The 24,428-nt window shown below is 50.9% G+C and overlaps 1 protein-coding gene across 1 annotated transcript in view; it reads right to left on the bottom strand.

Annotated features, from left to right (window-relative positions):
• The window catches only part of DHRS11 (dehydrogenase/reductase 11), a 28,405-nt gene extending 5,690 nt beyond the window's left edge, over positions 1-22,715 (bottom strand). The window contains exons 1-3 of the mRNA XM_075113083.1: positions 22,538-22,715; positions 6,509-6,718; positions 388-482 (exon numbers count right to left, since the gene is read on the bottom strand). Of these exons, the coding sequence (XP_074969184.1) occupies positions 388-482; positions 6,509-6,718; positions 22,538-22,669 (437 nt within the window). The 5' untranslated portion in view covers positions 22,670-22,715. The remainder of the gene's footprint in view (positions 1-387; positions 483-6,508; positions 6,719-22,537) is intronic.
• Between the last annotated feature and the right edge of the window lie 1,713 nt (positions 22,716-24,428).

Raw genomic sequence — 24,428 nt, 5'->3', positions numbered from 1 at the left:
ATATTCAAACCATCACAATGAGCACAGCAAGAGATGTTGACATGGTGGCTACGTGAGGAATTCCCCTCTCCTGTGGGGAATGCGTACCATCAGAGGCTCCTCTCAATACAGCTGTTTTCTGGAGCTGGTGAAGAAGTTCAAATCTTCAACCTTGCACCGTCACAAGTGATTAGCATTATCCTTTTCTCCCTGCTTTGGTCTTTCTTGCATTTAGACCAGCAGAGGTTAAAAAAATGGTTTGAAAGTCAACCATCACAATCCTTGGAAAACCTCTCCTTGGGCACCCATCAGCCCCCTCCAACATTAAAACTCCTCCACTCACATTCCCTCTACGAGCCAGGGAGGAGGATGCACACATGGCTGATCCCACATTCCCTCCATACACACCTATTAATGTTAATAATATGCCCATCATCAATGTTTCTCTCTTTCATGGACTGGTAGGCCTCTCGCGTGCAGATGCTCACAGCCATCACGTTGACCTGAGGGAAGAGAAAAGAAGGAGAAACTAAGACCAACAGCCCTGCCTGGCACCCTTTGACTTGCCCTCCACACACCCAAAGCCATGGATGCAGGTTACAGTCCCCGACCCATGGCAATTCCGGCAAACGCCAACAGAGGGAAATGCACATACGGACGCCACGTGCCTCACCGCACACCCACATCACGCCGTGACCAAGCTCGGGGCTGCAGTAACAAGGGGTTTGAGCAGGAGAGGCACAGCTATACAGTTTTGTGATACAGCCTTGGCCTCTGCCAGAAATAAACAGACTTACTGTTTTACAGACAACAGTGAGGGTAGGGCACAAGGTAAGGGAGAACAAACCCACTTCCCCACAGTCAGCACTCTGTCCAGGAGACAAAGCTGTTTATTTTGCACAGCACTGAGCACACTGGCGTTTGGGTAGCTGATAGGACACTAGTTAATGAGGAAACCCCCAGATGTTGGCTGTCAGAGAGCCAGGCACTCAGAGGCACTGCAAACCACACTGCCAGCAAAGAGCTTCTGTGCGCGAATGGAGCCAAAGATCACATCGTGCCCTGGGGAGGGCCAGAGTGGGCAAGTGACTGCAGATATGAAAGCCCCCGACCTGTCACACTGTCCGCTGGTATCTTCCTCAGCCCTAACTGGATAAGCCAAGGAAGAAAGGACATGGCAATTTATCCAGTCCTTTAGCACAGGATCCAGAGCTCTCCAGGTTCTGGCTCTTTGGACTAGCACTGCCCAGCACACTGTGGCTTGGTTAAACTCAGTCGTATCACCTCTGCAATGTGCCACCATTAATGCACAGATGCTTTGAGCATTTGCTGATCAGAAAACACAAGGTTTCCAGGAAGATGGAGATATGGAAATTCCCCCAGCTGGAATACAAAGAACCCAGAGGCGTGTGCAAGACTGACAAGCAAGCTAACTCAGCAGCAGTGCTAATTGCTCAAGTTTATAGCGGTTCAGATTTGGAAAAGTAGCTGAAAGGTAGAAAGAGTCTGCTTGAAGTCCTCTGGAAAGGATGTAACCATTTCAAGGCAGGACATGCTGGCAGATCCCACTTAGAGGCATGCCACTTTGCTAACTAAATGAGCAGGGCCGACAAGTCTAAAAACACTCCTGTGAACTAAATATCCAGGAAGAACTAAATTTCTGATGAATCAGAAGTCAGGTGCAACTATAAACGGGAGGAGCAGCAGGAACAAGGCCATGTGTGAGCAAAGGATACGTGAGAGGGCTGGCTATCATCGCTGTGATACTTATAAACAAGGATGGGGCAGGCTACTAGGACTTGCTAGCACAAAAGGACACGCAAGAGAGGAACATTAGTTTGCAGACCAGAAAGCAAGAGGCAGAAAGGGATGGATTTGAGAGATGTAACTACTGAGCAGCACACAAAGGACGAGTGGGGTCCCCTGAAGGATCTTCCGATCACTGTTTTTGTCTTGGTCATTATTTCTATTCATTACTAGAGGTCACACTTACGCGGTTTTTGTCTTGGTGATAGATAAATAGCATGCTTATCTGGTCTTTGAGTACCCAAGCAACATAACAAGTAGAGTCATCATCCTCATCCACCTGCACTTTGGTTCAGCACACAGCCACTGCCGGATATCTCAGTCATCATACCTGGAACTGCAGAGCTGAATTCCCTGGCACCGCATTGAAGATCTACCTTGGCTGTGCAAGGAAGACAGTTAGCAGATGTGTCAGCAGAAGTGGCACTGTACGACCACCTTGGCACTGGGGTGAAGCCCAGAACAGGCCATCTGAAAGCTTTTGGATTTCACAGTAAGGTTAATGGAAGTGGGAGTAACCCGCTCCCATCCGATATGCTAACGAAGTGAGGAGCTCCGGTCCTTTCAGATATGGATCTGGGCAACTGTTAGTATAAAAAGCCTTCATGACAGACAACATCCCTGCTTTCCTCCCTGCCCCAGGACACCCTGAACCCACCAGGCACCGTGTCTTTGCTGTGGTTGCTCCCAGCCTCCACTCTATCTCCATAGGCCGCTAGAGGGTAACATCAGCCTAAAGCCTGAGCCGCGGCTCCAACGCTGTGACTCACGCTGAGCAATGCTTCCTTACGTGGGTAGAGTTATAACATTTTGACAACTACTGGCAAAGCAAGATACTAATCAACAGCCACATGGGAAAATCCAGAGCCCATATGATAAGACATCCTGGTACAACAAAACAACTGGCTGGAAGGCAGCTGAGCTGGGATTGCCTCACTGCCTTTTCCTGAGAGCACCCACAGGATTTGTGGGTGAAATCCCATTTCAAAATGTGGAACAGGTGCTCAAGAACCTAAAAACGCACCTGGAAAATGAGCAAGTCTTGAGGCCGTATCACTCTGAGAAACAATCTAAAGGCCGTTGTTACAAATATCCATGCAAAACATTTTTCAGCCTTGTTCCTATTTTAAGAACAAAAGGTTCAAAGGTCCCTTAGCAAAGATGGCCAACGCATCTGCGCTCCGCCTTTGCACAGCACGCTGCACAAAGCAGCAGGTCTGTGACGGCCGTGTGCATGTGCTAATGCAAGAGAAACAATGAAGGCACATTTTCTAGTAATTAATGAGTTCCAATTGCCAGGTTGGGAGAACATAAAAGATCCTGTTCCTGGAAGTGCAGAAGCATTTCACTTCCCAGAATCAGCCTTTTCTAAGGCATCAAAATGAGTATCCCAGCTTGTAAGTACATATAAAAAACACAGGTTACAGAAAACATCTCTCTGCACAGATGGTATACAAAAGCAAGAACAGAGCCTCGCTGGTCAATGAATAATGCCAAGAAGAATCAAACCCGTTTAGTGTCTCGAGCAGTGCGAGGATGTGTGCTGCAGTCCTTTGCGCCCTGAACAGTGCAAATGGAAAGTTCAGCTTGAAATCCTGGCTCTAAAGGTCAGTAGGTAAAATGTGAAGGAGCTGTTCAAATCCCAGAACCTGGAGTCAATGTGTACACAGCACCCAGCCCTGGCTACTCCCGTGTGGATCTGGGACGGCTGGAGGACTTTGCTCCAGCCTCATGTCAAGCACAACCTCACAAACAAGTAGAGACAAAAGGGAGGAAGCTGTGACCCAAAAGATGGTGGGCTCAGGACCTGCCTGAGATAACACGCTCCCTCCCTGGCACACACGGAATTCACTGGCAGTGCTGGGCTCTGCACTGCTGTAAAGCAATGGAGGGGCGATTCCCAATGCCAGACTGCTGCAGCCCAGGGAGATGAAGCTCCCCCTTGGGAACAACTGCCAGACAATAACAAACTGGAACATTAAAAAAAAAAAAAGAAAAAAAGAGGAAGAATAAGTAAATGATAACACGATTATGTCTGTTAGACGTATAGCAAGAAATTTTATGGAATAGGTATACTGAGAGGAGAGCCTGGAAGGAGACAAGAGCCTCAAAGCTCATAAAAAATGCATGGAAACAAAAATCAATTTACCAAAAAGAAAAAAATGCCTTTAATTTAAGGCCCTAATGCCTCCTAAATCGATAGATCAATGGTTGTTTAGAAAATTCTCCTGTCTTGCAACCGAGAAGTACACTGAAACTCTCCAACAGCATTTCTCAAACTGTGCTGCTCACTAACACCTTTCTCCAAGGGACCTTTGGAAGAAGCCGCCCTGCTCCCGCTCAGCTCTGCAAAGCCCAGTGGCCTGTGAAAGGCGCTGGCAACCTTCCCCTGTCCTGACCCTCCGAGAGCTTCAAAGCATGCAGGAGAAATGGGCCTGCCGAGTGCTTCCCTGGGGCTGGTGTGCCGCAGCGGGGAGAGCTGTCACTGCAGATCCCTCCCCAAACCCCACTGTCGCACCGGCACCTGCACAGCCACAGCATGCTTGGGGAGAGAGGTTTCCAAGCAGGGAGGTCGCAGCCACAAAACTGGTGACACACAGCAACAGGAAAAACCTTGAGCTATTTCTACCGCTTACCAACTGGCTAAAAAGCAAAACCCAGGCTTGCCAGGCTGCCTAGGCTGAGGTGGGTGAAGCTTTTGCTCCGGAGGGTCCCAGGACTTCACCTTCACATTAAAGGTGCAAGTGTTACTTGGACAATTACACACAAGCCAAGAGCAAACCCACCAGCTGCTGGGAAGCTGGTGAGAGGAAAAAAAATCTGCCAGTATATGAAGAAAGCTTGGGTGTCTCAGTCTGTTCGCAGTGCTACAACAGCACTTTTGCCAAGCAAATGAGAGCAGATATAGCTGTACAGATCACCTCTGGGAATAAAATATTCCCCCAGCCTTGTTTCCTAATGCTGCCCTTGTGGAGCCACCAGCCTGCCTCTCCTTCCACCCCATCCATCACCCCAAAGCAGCTCCAAAGGGTGCACACAGCAGCACCCACAAGGAGGGGGACCCCCCACAGGCTCCCAAACCCCTCGTCAGCCCACTGGTAATACCAACACGGGAGCATCTCATACAGGACAATCCCCGTTCTGAAATCTTGCTCCCTAAAAGTGGTGGAAGGTGAGATGAAGGTTGCACTCCCACCTGAGCAGCCAGGGAAGGGAGCAGGGAGAGGGGAAGGGCCTTCAGCTGGCAAGAGCCCCGTGTGTCCCCCAGCCTGCCTACCCTACAAAGAACAAAAGGTCAGAAGAACAAAGAGAAACAAGCGTGAGGGACACGCAGCATCCACTGAGGCATCCACACAAGACACAGCGACAGCATCCAGGACAAGGAGTTCACAAGGCGCAGGCAACCTGCAGGGCCAGGCTTGCAGTGAGACAACACTGGGAAGTGCCCTGCTTTACACCAGCTCAGCCTCAGCTACACTTCACTTAATTTTCTTTAAAGACTCCATGGCAACCGGGGACAGGGAGATGCGGCTGTGCAGTGACCCAGGCTGGGCAACCCACAAAAGCCTGGCTGGGCAGACAAAGCTTGCTTTGGCAGTAGTCACAGCAGCCAGCACACCAGCCAAAATCCTAACAAGAACTTAATTAGCCAGAATATGGCAGCTCTTGCCCTGGCAGCAGGAGTCTGAGGCCTCGATGTGCCTCCCTGTTTTGCTTTACACAGCCCCTGAATCTGCTGCTGGATGAACAGCCACCGGCTGCCACAGGAGCAGACAGATCCCGGCTCACTCTGCTGTCAGATGTAGTAGCCCCAAGCCTACAGCTTCGAGCAGCATTTTAAATAGACATGTCTTTTCCTTCACTAGGACAAGCTCTCACAGCTGCTGAGGTGCTGCAAGGTTTACTCAAAGCCATGAATGCGACTCTTGTTCCTATGAGGACAATGCTTTCATGCACAAAAGTAGGTAGTAGAAGAGGGGAACATCACCTTCATGAAAAGCTCTTGTTTCAGCATCTCGCTGGCCAGAGCTGCAGGAAGGCCAGTGCAAAAGGGCTGTTGCAAGGGCACACAAACTGGCCTGGGGTCCCACAGCCATGGCTGCCACTGGTGTGTGTGGAAAAGGGCCATCACACAATGGCAAAAGATGGTGAAGTCCTACAAAGATGCACAGCAGCACCACAGGACAGCAGCACCCAGGGAGAAGTGCTGCATGGCATGGACCGTTTGCACAAACTCCCAGTTTGGCATATGAAATTGCCTTGTTCACATCCAGCTCTAACCAGATTATGGGCAAAAAATTAAGCTATAAAGACAAAAAGCATTACAGCTTTTTAAGTGAAAAACAATCTGCGCATTTTACATCCCACTGTTACAACTAACAGGATTAGCTACAAAAGCCAGTGCTTGGCATTCAATTTCCTATTTTGTTGAAGAAAAAAAAGAAGTGAGGCTCTTCACGCTTTAGAAAGCCATTGAGCTAAAGGAAAAAAAGCTACTGAAGGTATAGAGTGTTTTCATCCTCCAAGGTGAAGGCATGTGGCTCAGCAGCACATGATGTCTTTCCATTTCCCAATCAGCAAACCCGGACCATGTCAGAGCCAGATGGGAAGCAGGGTCCTCAGCTCTGCACACGTGAAGTAAGTAGATGGGGACAACGGTGCTGGTGGCCAGAAGAAATAAAAAATCTAGCTCAGTTCCCGCTCTCCCAGTGGCACTACTCACATCTATCATTGTCCGCCAGCCCTCCGTCTTCCCCGAGAGCAGGGGCTCCGGGCGAGCCAGCCCTGCGTTGTTGATGCAGACGTCAACTCCTTGATGAAGGGTCTTGATGGCAGAGAACATTGACAGGATCTCCTCTTCATTGGAGAGATCACACTTGTACGGGATGAGGGTCCCCGAATAGCCAGCACTCTGGCATTCAGCTGCCAATTTCTAGGGAAGAGAAAGGAAGGAATAAAAGAGCCATCAGCCTCCTCTCCTTGTGGAGCAGCTTATCCCACCATTTGCTTAAAAACACACCCCAGGGCTAACAAAACACAACAGCTTCCCAGCGAGCCCGTCTTAAGAGCAGGTGCTAGGGAAGAATCATTGTAAATGCTAATGAAGAAAAAGGAAATATCAATATACATGGGAGTCTGAGCCCTTCAGCCTTTAAGTTATTGAACTTGAGGACACACCCCGCACACATCCATCACCCCAGAGAATACAGGTCGAGGTGAGCAGGTGCTGGCAAAAGACAAATAAATACTGCTGCGGCACCAGGCTGCAAGTCTGCCACACTGCCGCGTGCATAAAGGACGTGGCGATCACATGCCCAATGATTCCTCATTAGCCATCACCAACAACTATTCCAAGCACCCAGATCTTTTATAAGACTAGATGATATAAAGCAAATGAAAGGCGAAGAGGTGCTGCTGGCCGCCTGTGTTAATGATGCGGCAGCTACAGCACCAAATCCTCTGGAGGATGCCCTTTACCCCCTGATGCTAATGAGAAGCAGCATCTCTTCTCTGATGTGTCATATTAGCGACAGTGACAGCTTCCAGCATGAGGCGAGAGCCACGTGATGTCTGGTTTCTGCAGAGAGATGGACTCTGGCTACAAACGTCCACCAAATCACTCGAACGCCATCGCCCGCGGTGGTTTCACCAACGTGACATTTCAGAGGGTGCAATAAAGCTGCTCTCCTGCCAGAGGCAGCTTTCCCACTCCTCCCAGCTCCTCCCCGCATACCAAGGACTGCAATTCACAGCAGTTTATAAAAGGAGCAGCGAGGCCCAGCACTGGAGTCCCCTGGCTAGAAGCAGAGGATGGCAGGACAGTGATGGCACATGAAAGCGGCTGCCGAACATCCCAGCGCCAGCCGAGCACCCGGCCTGGAGCTCACCCAGCCTCAGCCAGAAACAAGGATGTGGGGAAGCCGGGCCACCCAGCCCCAGCACCCGGGACCACCCGAAACACTGCCGTGAAGCTCACATTGGAGGGATGCTGACTTTTCTTTGCTTCCTATGAGGTACAGCATCACCTCTCAGATTGCCCAAGCCCCTCCTGGCCCTTCAGGAAGGTGCACGGAGAAATTCCCACATTTTGGAGAAGGCAGATGCTGAAACCAGCTCCACCATCTGTACTGACACGGGGGGGGAGCCTGGAGAGCCACGCTGGCCTTGGACACGGCTCACTCTGATGAAAGCGGTGACAAACCAGAGCACCAAAGGTGTCTTTCTCCCGGGGGCAGCTAGCAAGCCCCGGGGTCCCCTGTCCCTTTCACTTAGCAGAGCTGGTCTTTCGGCAGCTGCCGCAGTGGCAAACTTGCTCCCCAAAACACCCAACGTCAGTGACATTTGCAGAGTCTGTTAGCCAGCTTGATGTCCAAATTCTGAAATAAACATTAGGCAACAGAAAAACCAACATGGAACATAAGGAGAAGTGGAAAGAGAAGAACAAAAAAATCAGAGACAGCCCAGCACCTGCTCCCCTGGCGCAGGCTGGCAGGAGAGCTCGTGGGGCCACGTCCGTTCACAAACACCACGGGACGCAGCAAACGCCAAACCAAAGCATGGGCCCAGCTCCCATCCAGCTGGCCTCCCGTGCATGTCATCCTGCAGATCAGACGCCAGCACGCCCAGGAAACCTGCAGGTTCTGATCCCTGAAGTTTTGTTAGAATTGTCTCTCTGCTCCCTGGCCAGCACAACACAGGACGGCTGTGTGCCTCCGGGTAACAAGGAGGGCTGGCAACTCAGATGCCACAGAGTCCAAAAAGGAAAAAAAAACAATCCACCTGAAGAGGTGAATTGGCTCCCAACTCCAAATCATGAAGTGTGCTCTTTATCAGCGGCTTTTCTGGTGACCAACTTTTTCTTGGCAAGATTTTACACAGAGCAGGGCTGAGCATCTTCACTGGGACAGGGACAGACAAGCCAAGACCTCTAAACCCCTCTCTGTGCCCCAAGCACATTCATTTTAATTACTCTGGGGCAAGTGGCTCTGTTCATTAAATGATTTTCAACTGTTCTCAACACCTAAGACCACCGCAGAGGTGGGCCAAGTCCCTGAATGGCGAGTTTAAGCTTTTCTGATTTCCTTTCACAGGAACCCGCAGCTTTCACAGACCACAAGCCAAAACCAGCCCAGGCCTACGGGTCTGGTCCAGAAGCCACTCTCCTTTCTGTGTACCGCTTCAGCGAAGGCATTGCAGTTACACAAGAATTATTATTATTGCTCTCACAGCACCAAGCAAGAAGGGGACTGACATGCTGAGTTCAGCCTGGAGATCGATACATCCCAACAACATCGCGCTCTCTGGAGACTTCTGCTTGGGCTGAGCTAGACAGTGTTTCTGCGCGACAGAGAACAAAGGTGCCCCTGGGACTGAATCGTACCTCTGTGAACCCTCCCGGGACTGGTTTCACTTTGCTATACATGCAATCTGGTTGATAATGTGCTGATAATAGTAGAAAAATATATACTTTTTAAAGGTCAGAGTACACAATTGAGAAAACAGTTGGGGGAAAAATCTGCAAGGGCAGCATTTAGAAAATTAAAAGCAGTATAAAGGGCTGCTGGAAGGTGCTAAACCACTCCAGAGATGGGGACTTGTTCCTGCAAAGATACAGGAGGGAAAAATGGGCAAGGGGCCCTTAGTCACATTCTTCATAACCTGGCACCAAGGCGACAGCTTCAGACCTCTCTCCATCCCACTGCCCAAACTCGGGCACTCCACTACGGGATCCATTCCATTCAGTATTTGCTTGTAAAGTACCACGGCTCATGTCTGGCACTTTTGCTTCCTAGTTCACGGGTCACAGCCAGGACTATGGTCTTAATTTGCTCTTGGAAGAGGGCTGGTGACCTGGCACCTCCTGCAATTGCCAGGCTGCATTTAGTTTGCTTGATCGAAAGCTGCGTTGAGTTATCATTCCAGGGGTGCCTCCAATTTTCACTGCTAGTGCCAGTGCTCATCGCAGGTAAAGCAGGGTGCTGTCTTTCAAAGTTAGCGCGCTCACACGCAGAAAGGAAAAGCAGGGCACCCATCGCATCCCAAGGCTGAGCACCACGGTGCGTCGCAGAGCTGCGGGAGGAAAGCTTACAGCTGATGGCAGGAACAAGGCCAGCTGAACTCAGTCCTGCTGAACTTGAGTCAAGAACACCAATGATTTTAAAAGAAAAGCAATACAAGCACAAGGGATTGGGATGAGTCTCCCAAAAGAGGACCCATACCAGGAAAGCTGGCTGGAAGGAAGAAGGGCCCATTAGCATGGACGGGAAAGGACAGACAAGCTCATCTACAGCCAGAGGGAAATGCCGTGTTTAATATCTCGGTTCCCATGTTCAGCTGTCACTTTTCACTATTCGGTGAAACCTTTCACTGTTCAGTACAGCTTCTCAGTGGAGGCAGACAGGATCTAAACGCCATGGGCTGCAGTGCAGCAACCCAGATGAAGGAGCAGGTGAAACAAAGGGTGCTCTGGACAGCAGTGGCAGTCATGGTGGAGCTGCCCATCCCGTTTCCCACTCCATCTCCTTACCTTATATCTTAGATACACCAAAAGAAAGCCCTTTCGCACTCAGAGAAAGGCTTCTCTGTCACAACTGACCAGAGAAATCAAATATCTTTCAAGATCCTTCTTTTCCTGTCTGGTGTCTCCCTGCCTCAAACAAGGCTCAACATGGATCCTTTCATCTCTCAGCCTACACTTGTGTTAACAAATTCTCTTTGAAAATGAAGTGCCGAACACCACTGACATCCAGGAGGAGCTGAACGTGCTTCAACCATCTATAGATAACGAGTCATCACAGGCTCTTCAAAGAAACATCAACTGCGGGCAAGTTTGCAAGAGAAGACTTATGTAAAGCAACTCTCTGAATTAGGAAGCTTGCAATATTTTTGCAGAGCATCTGCTAAGTCACTCAATTAATGCTCATTCCACTTTAAACACACCACATGGACAAGGGGGGAGGAGACAATAAAAAAGCTGTTTTTTCCAGGTTTCATAAGCAACTTGAGAGTGACCCTGTAATGCAACACCAATACAGATGAGGGCCAGTGCAATTCCAGCAGCTGGAGATGAAGATTTGAAACAAGACCTGAGCATCTCTGTATCACACCATTATCATTGGATGCTTGGAAAAAAACCGCCAGGTGCCATAGCTACTGGTACAAACTGGGATGTTGCAACATAAAGAAGAAATAGATACCCTATGTGTTAAAATGCTTAACCTCGAGCCATCCACTGCCATGGATGCAAGCCCTCGCCCCTGTAATTCTGCTACGCTACCCAGGACGAACACAGTACCCAGCGAGTTCTGCTACAACCGTGAAAGACCAGCTTTCCACAAAGGGCATCTAAACTACTCGTGTGATATAACGAGCCAACACGGCAGTATGTGCCAGATACGCGGGCTGCGATGTGCCTCTTGCTCAGACACCAATTTTTCCGTTGACATCACTGTGACCTACCTTAGCTTCGAGCAGTGTTGGATGAATGAATGAGCAACTGAAAAAAACCAAAACCCCTAGCACTCACTTATGTGTAAGTAAGACAAAGAAGAATACCTGGTCATGCTGCTTACTATATACTATTTAGTCATCTGCTTTTAAAGGTCTAAAAGGATGCCTTGCATTTAGGGGGCGTTTTCCATATGTTAAGAATACGCCAGTTCTCCCAAGAAGGGGTTAATGCTTTTTGTGCATACAACACTTGGAAAGGGCACAGTGCTACGCATTTAGATTCAGTCTTGGTAAAATGGTTTTACAAAACTAATTGATATAAACATTTAAAAGGGACTCTTAAAGGGAGGAAAAAAAGAAGAGTCACGTAGGGCTTTATTTGGCAAACCATCCTATTAACTTCAGACGCATTTAGTTCAGAGAGATTAAAGCCAGAAGAAACCATTAGGTAATTTTTAATCTAACCTGCCATTCATCATAGGTACTCGCATCCTACTGATTTAGCTTATGCTTAAATACATAGCTGTACCAAGAAACCAACTGGAAAGAAACCGAAGTCACCCCAATTACTTTTGCTATCTAAAGGAAATGAAGGAGAAAAGTCCTAATGAACAGCAACACAGTTGTGAAAGAAAACTGGGGGCTTACAAATCCTTTCATTTTACTGATTGGCAAGTTTGAAGCTTCTTTTAATTAAGATTTAATACCAGTGCAACAGCATAATAGAGGAAGAGATATATAATGAATAAAGCACTAGACTGGCATTTATTTCCGTCGTGTGCTCTGTGACCATGGGCAAGATTCAGAGCTGCTTCCTCATCTGTAAAATGGAGATAATCACATTGAGCCCCTTCCCAGAGCTGCCAAATACCTGGGGCTTTTTGCCCATGTATGATCCAAGGACGAGTATTACTTCACATTTCTTCCAGTTCCTCTTGCCTGCCTCCAGGTGCCCAGGCAGGGCCTCCATGGGAGTCTAATAGGAGTTTTCAAATGATTAAAACAGTAAAGTGATTCTCCTTCCCTCTCATGAGCTTTAAATTGATGGTTTTGGCTGACTGTTTGCCAATCGTCACTCCTCAGCTCAGATCCATGCCTGTTCCAGGACAAAAGGAAGAACAGTGGGGACAGGGAAGGTCAGAAAATAATGTTTAAATGGAAAAGCAAATGCACAGTACTCAGCTGGGGGCACCAATACCAAAACCAAGTACAGACAAAGAAGGACTAGCACTAGTTTCAGATCATTTACCTGAAGTGCATCTCCAGTACAGGCTGCCTGATCAGAGAGTGTGATTTTTTCACGCTGCTCCAGAAACCCACCACCTCTTTGGCACAGGCAAAGGAAAACAAGTGATCAACACTTGGACAAAATTTAAGTCCCTGTATGTATTTTTTTCAGCCTGGATCATCCTAAATTCACTGACTTTACAGTCCTTCCAAAGACTCAGAGGTGGCACACAAAATCAGCACTCATATAATAAACAGCCCAGAAAAATCAGATCTCATTTTGTGGAAGAGAAGGCAATAAAAACCCGGGGAACCTCTCGGACCTATTTGCTATTTATCAGCTTCCAGCAGCAAGAAGCAGACCGCAGAGAGGCATCTAAGGGGTAGCGGTCCCAGCTGGGTAGTTGTGACCGCAGTCATCATCAGGGCTACAGCGCATGGCACGGGAAGGCAGCCCTCTCTCCTGCCAGACTCCTCACGCCCATGATGCTGCCGTGATTTTCAATACCCACCAGAGACAGCACAAAATTACATCTTGGCATCGGCTGTCCGGGATGCCTCGTGGATGCTGCCCAGGCTCTGGACACTGAACATCAACACGGTACCTGTCCTTCTCCCAGCAACCCGTCCCACAGGCTCCATAGGGGCCAAGCGGCATCTCCTGCCCGTCTCCTGCCCCTGGGTGCAGCGTGGCCCAAGGGAGCCACTCAGCTGGTTTCATCCCAGGCACTGAAGCCACACTCCCTGCTAAACAGGGGTCTGGTTGAGCAGTCATGTCCTCCCAGTACTAGTAATTGTCCTCCCTGACTGCTCCAGAGTCACGCTGCTTTTTTCCAAGCTCCCTCTGCTCCCTGCACTTTTTCAGCAGTTAAACATCCAAGATTATTTTTTTCCTAGCTCACTTAATTTTAGATTTCCAGTATCATACACGCAAGCCAAATCACCCCATTTACGTTGCCCTGAACATCCCTGCTACCTTAAGGCATTCAAACAATCACTCCCTACGTCAAGGCTGAAGGCACTTTTTTTTTTTACTGCTTGCTCAGATCACGCTGCTACGGCTGGCGTGGGGGAGGAGGAAATACGCTGCTCCTACGATGACAGCTCATTAGAGCAATCTCTCTTGCTTATTCTGAGGTATGACTATCCTAAAACAAGCATCACAGGTGCCTGCCTGCTCTTCAGCTCCAACATGCATAAAGCAGGTTCCCACGCAGCCAGACACATAAATGTTTTCCTTTCTCAAAGAACCCCAATACTCTTATTCAGACTGAAGCTGCTGTATTGCCTCCACCAGCCCTTGGCTGCCTTCGCAAGCAGGGTTCAAAGACCACGTAGCTCCAAGATGCCCAAATGCCTGCATGCAGCAGACCCGGCAGTCCGTGCGTCGCAGGCTGGATTGCTGCCTGTTTGAGCCCATATTTCCAAGGCAACCTGCAAACACACCACTCGGAGGGCAGAGCCGAGCCTGAGCTTCAGCCTGACACCCTCAGGTCACGGCACATGCCTCCTGTGTCATCTCCACCAGAGGCACGCACTCCTCCACTATGCTCAGGGAGTTGAAAAAAAAAAAGTATTTATTTATTTTAATTAAATCAAACTCCACCTAATCTTGCAGCAGTGAGAGTCTGAGATGCCTAGTGATACCCTGAAGATCTAGAGTGTGATCAGAGCGCCATGGAAACCATCAGCACATGCCCACCCTGAATAACATATGTTGTAGCTGAGTATGTCACCGTACCTTGTGGGTAAGACTCGGGAGTGCTCCTGAGGACAGCCAAGACATGTTCCCAGCTCTGTCACAAGCTCACCGGGGGCTTTCCCCCTTCCCAGCCCCAGAGTCGCCTACTGCGAGACAAAGCAGCAGCAGCAGATAACACACCAGTGAGCTCTAAGCTCCTCGCTCGGGGGCCCAGGAGAACCTGGGCATCGATCGCAGCCGCTGGGCTCCCGGAGCTTGGCCAAGCCCTACACCCCGCTCCAACACAACACGCCTGCCAGCACGGCCGTCTGCAAAGCACCCACCGCTGTCACCGAAACAGCTGTACCAGAACAGCAGGTCCCCGCCATCCGACCACGAGATCGGCCTTTTCTCCTCTCCACGTGCCACAGCACAGCCCTGGCTTTTCTCCAAAGCCCGCAGAGCTGGGTGTTTTCCAGCTCTCCCCCAGTGCCATCCACACGGCAGCAAGCATCCTGCAGCGAGAGCTGGGCAAGAGCCACGGTCCCCGCGCATCTGTCTGATCGGCTCCCGTCCTGTGCCCATGTAATCCTCAACGAATCCTCTTCTGAAAAGACAGATTAACGCACGCTTGGAGGGGAGCGGACCTTCCCCCATTGGCTCCCAGCACTCCCCAGTACCAAAATTCAGATGTTGGGTCCTGAATTTTAATACGCCCCAGATTTACGACCCACCAACAAGCACGATGAAGGCTCCCGCACACCCCAGCCCAGCTGTGGTCGGAGCAAGTGGCAGCAGGGATTACCACTTCCATCACTGCACAGCTGCAGGTGCCACGATTAAACATCTGTACCAACACCACCGGACATGGCAGGCTCAGTGCCGCTCACATCTACGCCAGTGCTAATCCCCAGATAAGCTGAGCAGAGCTGCAGCTGATCTGCATGAGCCTAACAGGGAGAAAAGTCTGGCTGAAGGAGCAAGACTGCAGGTCCTCTGCTCCCACAGCACCCCGGTCCCATTTTACCCTACAGAACCAGGGTGGGCACAAACCCACCCAGGACTGACTGAGGCACAATAATGATCTTGTCAGCCAGGAAACTGCCATTAACACTTCCTACATGGACACTGGCAGGAGCGAGGGTGAAAGCTTGACTTTAGCACAGCCGCGACTTTCTGCGGAGCTTAAACTATGAACAAGCCCCAGGAAACCCACCATCATATTCACCCTCTAACACTGTGATGGCTGCGTCCAGACCTCCCTGCCCTAGGACGCTGCCCACAAACCCAAAACACAGACCAGAACCCCCCCATCCGAGCCTAATTGCTGCTCCCATACCGCTCTCCCACCTCCACAGGGCAGCAGCTGCCCGGTTTTATATGGGGAAACTGAGGCACGGGACAGCTACCGGATCTGCCTTGTTACACAGCAAGGCAGAGGTAGAACAAGCACCGTGTCATGTCTCTAAAATCCCAGGAAAGGCTCAATCATTACTTATTTTTAGGGCTGCAAGCTCAACATACCCCGGAATTACTGCTCTACTGCAAAGAGGCGGAGAAGGGGGGCTGCTGCAATGAGACATTTTTAACGTGCATTTTGAGGTGAAGGAGGATGAATCCAACCCAATTTAAAAGCAACCCTTCCCCCACACACCTCCTGAGCTTCAAGGCTGAGGAAAACCATTGGGACATCGAAGCATTTCTCCCCACTAGTCAGGACAGCAATTACAGGATCTCTTTCGCATTTAATCAGGAAAGGATCTGGTCAGGGACGAGAGGCAATAAAAGCACCTCAGAGGCCTTGAGTGCCCACCATCCCCGAGACAAGGCCTTTGTCAAACACTAAACAAGCCCTTCCAGAGGCCAAGGAGAATCCGAAGGTCATTCATTTACACGGGGGCCATGCCTTGGGATTATTCTGCCTGGAGCTGCTCCTCCTGCCTTAAAAAAAAATAATTCATCAGGCTCCACACAGCCCAACAGCTCCGCAGCCTGCATGCCGGGAGAGCGACAAGACAGAGAAGAGATCAAGCAATGAGGTCCCCGATCAGTATTTGGGGCCAGCAGCTCATCCACCTTTGGCACAGGGAGGATGGGAGCCAGGCACCAAAATCTGCATGTCTTGCGTTCAGCCACGAGCCCGTTGCTGTAAGTCACAACATTAAGACAGTGTGGGCACAGAAGTAAACCTGTGTTTTCAAGAATGCCCTGTGAAACCTATCCCCAGCTGAAGAGCAGAGGGACAGACCCCACCGTGCATACCCGGCACTGCAGGGACATCCACAGCTCAACCCCACGGGCAGACACCTGCAGAGGAAGGCCAAAATTTTAACCAGTTGACCTCCAAGCCGTCAATGTGCACGCAACGTAACCAAATTCCACATTCAGGTACTACAAAGCAATTTAGCTGTTATTTAACTGCCTCGGAGGACCAAAGGGGTCAAGAGCCTCCCTTGCACCTCACGGCCTGGGCAGCAATCGGTGGAAGGGATCAGACAGCCTGCAAATGGCTACTCAGGATGCTCAGCTCCCGGGAAGAAGGCTTGGCTACTTCTTCCTCCTCCCACACCACCACCACCGCAGCGCTGCTTGACGAAGAGAGCACAAGCCTCTTCAGAGGCTGAACTGCTTGAATCTGCAATCAATAGCTCAGCTTATCAAAGGCTATTTCTTGAGCAAGATCTAACCTTGACAATGCAGTCCCTGGTTATAAACGTTACCTTTGATCAATAACTGTCACAAATGCATTAGAATTAATCGGTTAAACCTTGTATTTTAAACCACATTTATTGCCTCCTGCACAGCTCGCTCTCCGCGCCCCAACAAAGAACAACAAATATTTTTTTTAGAACACAACATCCATGACTAAGCCTCTCCAACACTTCGAAGCAGGGCATTGCCCGAGGGGCCCGATCTCCCCTGGCTCGCCGACAAGCCCCGCTGCTCTGGGAGGGCAGCAGGTTCCCCCCCACCATCCTGCCCCTCTGGCAGAGCAGCCAGGTACTGCTGCTCAGGGGATGCTCGCCAGCCTCCCAGAAGAAGCCGGACGCTTTGTTATTGGGCCTGCAGCGGATCCAAGAGATTCCCATCGCAGACAGGGAGCCTGGGGCGAGCTGTACAAGATGAGCCGGCCAGTGCCGTGCAGCTCTGTGCACTCCAGCCCCGCAACCCTGCCAGCTCAGCTGCTTCCAGCAGCCATGCACAAGACTGCGGGAGCCTGCTGCCTTCCTGCACCTCTCCTGAGGAGTCTTTTCTAAGTGATGAATTAACAACACTTGGAAGGCATTGGAGAAAAATAAATTTAAAAAAAAATTAAGAAAAAAATAAGTGCCAGATGCCCTGGCCACCCTACAGCACGGTATCAAAGGAATGACTGAGCTGCTGGAAGATTGCTAGCAAAACTGAGGACTGCTGCACCAGGTGCGGCCTGACCTGAAGCAGGTGGGACTGCCCCAACCGGAGCGTCTCCCACCGGCGACGGCCCCTGCCACACAGCCTCAACGCATGCACGGATCAGGTGCTCCCGCACCGGGGCTGGAGGGAGGACTCCTGCCAGCACTTTTGCCATGCTCTACAAATATAAATATAAAAATATATGAAATTTATTTTTATTATAAAAAAAAAGAGTGTGATACCAAGCGTCAACTGCAAACTCATTGGAAACAGCTCCCTGTCTCGTACCTTCCTGTGCTGCAGAAGAAAAGCACCAGAGTACCTCAATGCCTTTTCCATGCCTCTGAGCCAGACCCTACATTTACCACAAACCCTCCCAAGTCTTCTCCCACCCCAGGGGAAGAACACTGCAAAATAAAACTTGTAAATCATGCTGAGTAAAAGACCAGAGAGTGGTTTCCCAGCCCAGGGGAAAACATTTTGTCCCATGCATGGGGAAACTCTCTCCCTTTTTTGTGCTGCTGCAAGAAGTCAGACATTAAATACAAATCTCTGGAAAACATCAGGAAGAAGAAAGTTGAAGAGCCTTGTAGTGAAGCCATCAAAAGCGATACTCTGCCTTTTGTCTGCGGGATGGAGCGACTTCGGCTTAATGTACTCTCGCGTACCAGCTAAGCTGTGGCAAGTCACCAAATCACAGCAAGCCTTCTCACGCTGGAGACCCAAGCGATCAGCGAGGGGGTCCCTGCAAAGCCGATCACCTAACGGGGAGCAGTTTCCACCAAAGCTTGGTCTTACAAGGCTGCTAAAAACTCTTGGCTACTTCACTAAAGCGCTGATCCTCGCTCCTGACTTGGAACGCGTGTAGGTATCTGAAGAGCAGAAAACACTCAGTAAGAGCACATGCCAAAAAGTCTGTGACAGCTTTTAGTACCTCCAGGCTTCTCATTTAAAACAAGCCTTCAACCTGAATTATCTCCTGGCATGCAAAAGTAAAACAAAGCCATTTCAATTATAGTTTATTCCTCGACGTCTGACTATTAACATTACTGTTGGACGATCCACACGAAGAGTCTCCACTCACAGAAGTGGCACGAGTGGGGAACATGAGGCTGCTTGTGAGTGAGGACTGCAGGAAGGTCAACACTGTTTTAAAGGGTCACAGCCAGGTAAAATTAGAGGGGAAAACCAGCCCCCAGTGCCTGCGTTTGCCATGCCTGCACGTACAAAGGTGTGACAAAATTAAAATCAGATCCAGTTTTGAAATGATATCGCCGAAGTCGGCTGGAGCACTAACTCAAGGCAAGTCGAGCGCGTGCTTTTCTACAGAGCCAGCGGAAGGGAAAAAAAAGAAGAAAAAAAAAAGAAGAAGAAAAAAAGAGAGACTTTCAGGTTTTGTAAGCCATTAACATTTTTATTTCAAAAGTCAAATAAAGAGCACTGGAGTCACGACACGGGTTTAATACCAAAACCGCAACTTTGCAATTCTTTTGTTATCTTGCCTCAAGCCCTTATCTGATTTTCCAAGAGATTAAGAAATCTTGACATAGCATTTATTGCCTGAGCTAAACTCCCCACAAGACAACATACTCTTTCAGTCACCAGTTTACAGCAGGTTATAAAACCACCATATAGAGTGGTTCCAGCCACTTTACCTTAAAATTGATGACTAGTGCGTAACATTAATGAAAACACATGCTTTTGTGCAACAAAATGAGTACTGTATTCCTGGCTCTGAATTGAACCATTTGCACTGTTGCCATTTCAAGCTGCCTTTATTTATTTTTAAGACCACATCTGGAGTGCTGTGTCCAGTTTTGGGCCTCCCAGTTCAAGAAGGACACAGAACTGCTCAAGCAAGCCCAGCGCAGAGCTGCCAAGGTGATCAGGGGCTGGAGCATCTCCCTTATGGGGAAAGGCTGAGAGACCTGGGTTTGTTCAGCCTGGAGAAGAGAAGCCTGAGGGGGGATCTCATCAATACCTATAAATATCTGAAGGGCGGGTGTCAGGAGGATGGGGCCAGGCTCTTTCCAGTGGTGCCCAACGCCAGGCCAAGGGGCAACGGGCACAAGCTGGAACACGGGAAGTTCCACCTGAACGTGAGGACAAACCCCTTCCCTGTGCGGGTGCCAGAGCAGTGGCACAGGCTGCCCAGAGAGGCTGTGGGGTCCCTTCCCTGGAAACATTCACCCCCCGCCTGGACGCGGTGCTGTGCCCCCTGCTCTGGGGGTGCCTGCTCCAGCAGGGGGTTGGATGGGATGAGCTCCAGAGGGCCCTTCCAACCCCCGCCAGTCTGGGATTCAGTGATTTTTTGGGTTCACTCCTCTACACACTGTTATCCACATAGGTATTTAGCAAATTATTCAGTTTTAATACAGCAACAAGATTTGTCCTGCAGCAACTACAGCCACGATGCTCTAACCATTCCGTCATTCACATGTGGCGACACCAAGCCCTCAGCTCCTTCATATTTCTCTCTTGTCCCTCCATCACTGCGCCCTGGCCCTGAACATCAGCACCGCTTCCCCCACCCTGCCCTTTACATGTGAACCACGCTCCCCAAATCAGCGCATCCCTCAAATCCCCACCAAGGCTTCCTGCAAGGATGCCATCCCTCATCCGACCAACAGTGACTTGGAAAATCAGCAGCCGGAGATAACAGATGAGTATTTTGTGGCTAGATCTGGTTATACAATAACTAATCAAGGTAACGACATGCTCGCGGAGCGCCGATGGCACACACCATCCCATCGCCTTCCTACTGCCCGCAGCACCCAGAGCCCCTCGGTGGGCAGGAGCCCTGTGGGAAGCTCCTGAGCCGGGGTCTAGCTGCATCACCCACCAGGGCAGCTGCAGAATGGCCGTGCCCCGCACGCAACATGAGCTCCCACTCCTTGAGATGGCTTCTTACAGCCACGTCCAAAGTCCCAAGTCCCAGTGTGAGCTCAATAGCCTGAAGCCTGAATATCTTCCTCCTTTTTTTTTTTTTTTAAAAGAAAAAACCACAAGGTGAAGCTCCTGGAGGAAAGCTTAGTTAACATGAACAGCTGTGCTCCGAAGGCATGGCAGAAGTCAGTAAGAAGCCTCATCCGTGCCAACACCAGCATCCGTGGCAGCCAGTCCGAGGTGACGGACCTGTACCCGGAGCGGCCCCTGGACCACCTCGCGCTCCACCACCTTCCCTTCCCCGAGCGAGCAGGACTGCTGGGATTTTCTTCCTCTTTAAGGAAATGTGCTTTGCCATAAATAAAACCAGAATAGCAACAGAGCAAAACACAGTCAGACACCTACCAAAACAAATGACGGTGCACTGCAAACACAGTTCGGTCCTTAGAGAGGAGGGGAGAAAGAAGGAAGCAGGGACAAACATCAGCCACGGTGTTTGACACAAGGTTTTGAAACATGACAGTAAAAAGAGACTTGGAAGTGCCCAACAGTGAGCACTGCTCAGTAAGCGCGCATCCCATATGACCCAGATAAATCACCTACAAAGAATGTGATTGCATTGTGTGCAGATTCAAATAAGAAGGCACAGGCTTTAAAAGACTACACTTCCTTAAATCTGTACTGCGGTTTTGCCAGAAAAGTTTCAGAAAGGAAAGCTTTCAGGCTTCAGACGGGAAACTCCTCTGTAGCACCAAAGGAGAATCTAAGTTTCATTGATTTTCTTCACCAAAGAAAATAAAAATATTTTGAAAGAAAATTTTCAAAAGAAAGGGCAATATAGGAAATGGTTTTTCCTTCTGTTTTGGAGGGAATGGGAAGCAATGACATACCTTTACAGCATCCTTTCCCAGATGCCAGGAGGCTACAACAGCCTCAAGAAGCCAGGGAAGGAAAGTACATTAAACACTATCAGCCGCACGCGGGAAAGCCTTTGGAGAGCTCAGCCTTCCCTGTAAACCGCAGTATCAAAACGTCAGGAAGTCCAAAATTAGAAGCAAGCCCCGAAGGACTGTTAACTAAGTTACATCAGTGCATCTTCTCCTTTCTGCAAGTGATATATTTCTCATTCATGTTGAAGAATGGAAAATGTTTCTTCCGAGCATTTCTTTATTTAACCGCACTGCTCAGCAACACCAGCAGCGACAAGCCTTATTTTCCATGACTTTTTGGACGATTTATTCTTGGTGTGGTCAACCGCGCATAGCGACTCCTCATCACCTTTGCTAAGGAAACAGCAAACGCTGGATGTTCGTATAGATCTCCTGTGGCTCGGCAGGCACCAAACAACGAAGATGGCCACATTTAACCTGTCTGACTAAAACTTTTTTCCTCCCTTAGAGAAAACTTCTTAAAAAGTAAATAAGCTTTAGCTCGTGCCACCGTGAGGGAAAGCCTCCAAATGCGCCCAGCTACAAAAAAGGATCCCACAGAAACTATTTCTTTTAAGCATCTTTATTTTGAAGCCAACATCGTGAGGTTTTTGACTTAGCTCTAGAGATGCTCGTCATACGGGTAAACGTTACGGACCGAAACCCTCTTTGAACTGTATCTCCTAAGAGCGTCCTACCTGCAGGAGGCCGGCGTGGAGGCGGGGAGCCCGTCACACCCCACGCCCGGCGGGGTTCGACCTGCCCTGAAACACCTCCCGGCCGAGACCCGCTCCTCGCAGCCTCGGCGCACCGGCTGCGCGTAACCGCGGTAGGAGACAGCTCAAAAAATAAACCCCAAAAAACAAAAAATAAGTAAAAATCTGCTCCTCGGGCAACTTCCAGCCGCTCCTGCCCGCTCCTCCGGGGTGCGGAGAGCCCCGCCGGCTCCGCGGACGCGCCCGGCCCGGGAAGCCCCACGCCCCGCCGCGCCCAGCAGTTTCCCCGCCGGGGGCCGGGAACCCCCGAGGGAGCCGTCCCGGGGACCCTCCGACCCCGGGGACCCTCCGGCCCCGCCCCGGCCGGGCCTCCCGGGGAAGGCGGCAGCGGCGGGGCCGAGGCCCGCCCGTGGGGCGCTCCCAGCTGTGGGGCTTCCCCGCCACCTGAATGTGCCCCCCGGCCCCGGTACCTCAATTTTGTCGACGCTCCGAGCGCAGCCCACCACCTTCATGCCGTGCTGCACCAGTGCCCGCGCCACGGCCGCCCCGATGCCCACGGAGGCGCCGGTGACCAGCGCGACGCGGCCGGTCCAGCGCTCCATGGCCCCGGCCCGGCCCCGCCGCCGCGCACAATGCACCGCCCGCCCGCTGCCCGGGCACGCCCACGCCACGCCCGACACGCCCCTGGCCACGCCCCTCGGGCCACGCCCGCTGCGTGCCACGCCCCGCCGCCTTGCACGTACCGAGTTTGTGAGGGCTCAGCCCGCGCGTGGGAAACGGGAACGGGGCGGGGGGGTGGGGGGTCGGCCACGACCGGCTCGCGCTGTTTGGGTTTCGGGGTTTCCTCCCCAAGACGTCCCTGACGAGAAGGGCGAGCCCTGAAACCAGAAAGGTGAAATGCTGTTAAACGACCTTTGCGCTTTCAAGGTAAAATACATTACGTCAGCTGGGTAATGAACAGAGAGCGGCTGCTTTGCATCAAAAGTAGTTTATTAGCATGAACCGGCCGCATTAACGCTGTTCTCTTCAATCACGTAGTAATTGCATGAGCAACGCTGCGACCCTGGCGCTGGCCGAAGCGCCTGTTCCCTCACACGTACAGTGAGGAGGAGTGAGCTGCTTTATTGTTGTGTACAGAAGTCAAAAAGCATCCAAAAATGCAATACAAGTTCTGAAAATCAGCCCCCTGGGAGAATCAGAACTGTTTTGCTGCTTCTTTAGGGACAGGAACATCTCCCTTGTGAGGAAAGGCTGAGAGACCTGGGTCTGTTCAGCCTGGAGAAGAGAAGGCTGAGGGGGATCTCATCAATACCTATAAATATCTGAAGGGCGGGTGTCAGGAGGATGGGGCCGGGCTCTTTCCAGCGGTGCCCAACGCCAGGCCAAGGGGCCACGGGCACAAGCTGGAACACGGGAAGTTCCCCCTGAACGTGAGGACAAACCCCTTCCCTATGCGGGTGCCAGAGCAGTGGCACAGGCTGCCCAGAGAGGCTGTGGGGTCCCTTCCCTGGAGACATTCACACCCCGCCTGGACGCGGTCCTGTGCCCCCTGCTCTGGGGGTGCCTGCTCACGCAGGGGGTGGGACGGGATGAGCTCCAGAGGGCCCTTCCAACCCCCGCCAGTCTGGGATTTATTCCCGCCTGTACATTTACAGCTCCCCCTTTGCCCACGCTAAGTAGAGGAGGATTTGCTGGGGCTCCCTGTCCTGTTTCTAACCTAGACCTCTCCTTCTGCAGAATTTAAACAGAATCGTCAAATCCCAACACTTTCTTCTTTCATAAATGAAATATCTGTGTTTTCATCTCTTCCATTTCAATTAATCTATTTCTTCAAAAGTTTCTGCAACTTACTCAGACCTGCTCCCTGCCAGGGGGGTGACAGTCCCTTCACAAAGCTGCTTTGGCCTCTGCCTCTGATCGCCCCAAACACATTTTCTCCCTCCCAAACTCACCACTCACCCTGCCTCGGTGTTTGTACGCTGGGTCATTGTTTGGGCTCCGCGTGTCCATCCTGGCACCCACAGCTCCTTCCCAGGGCTGTGGTTTTCTGGGATGCAGGTGGGTGATGGCATCTCCCCTGCAGCAGGAGGGACCCTCTGGCAGCACCCGCTCTGCCACGGGCAACTGCAGAGAATCACAATCCCAGAATGGTGGGGGTTGGAAGGGCCCTCTGGAGACCACCCCGTCCAGCCCCCTGCTCGAGCAGGACGCAGCACTCCTAGTGAGTCTACCCTCACCGGGGCAGAGCAGAGGGGGAGGAGAACCTCCCTCGCCCTGCTGGCCACAATCCTTTCCATGCACCCCAGGGCACCGCTGGCCCCCTTGGCCCCAAGGGCCCCGTGCTGGCTCAGGGTCACCTCG

Source organism: Phalacrocorax aristotelis, chromosome 18 (assembly GCF_949628215.1).
Source record: "Phalacrocorax aristotelis chromosome 18, bGulAri2.1, whole genome shotgun sequence".
Taxonomy (NCBI): Eukaryota; Metazoa; Chordata; class Aves; order Suliformes; family Phalacrocoracidae; genus Phalacrocorax; species Phalacrocorax aristotelis.
The sequence above is the reverse complement of the archived record's forward strand: the minus strand, read 5'-3'. Positions and strand labels throughout refer to the sequence as shown.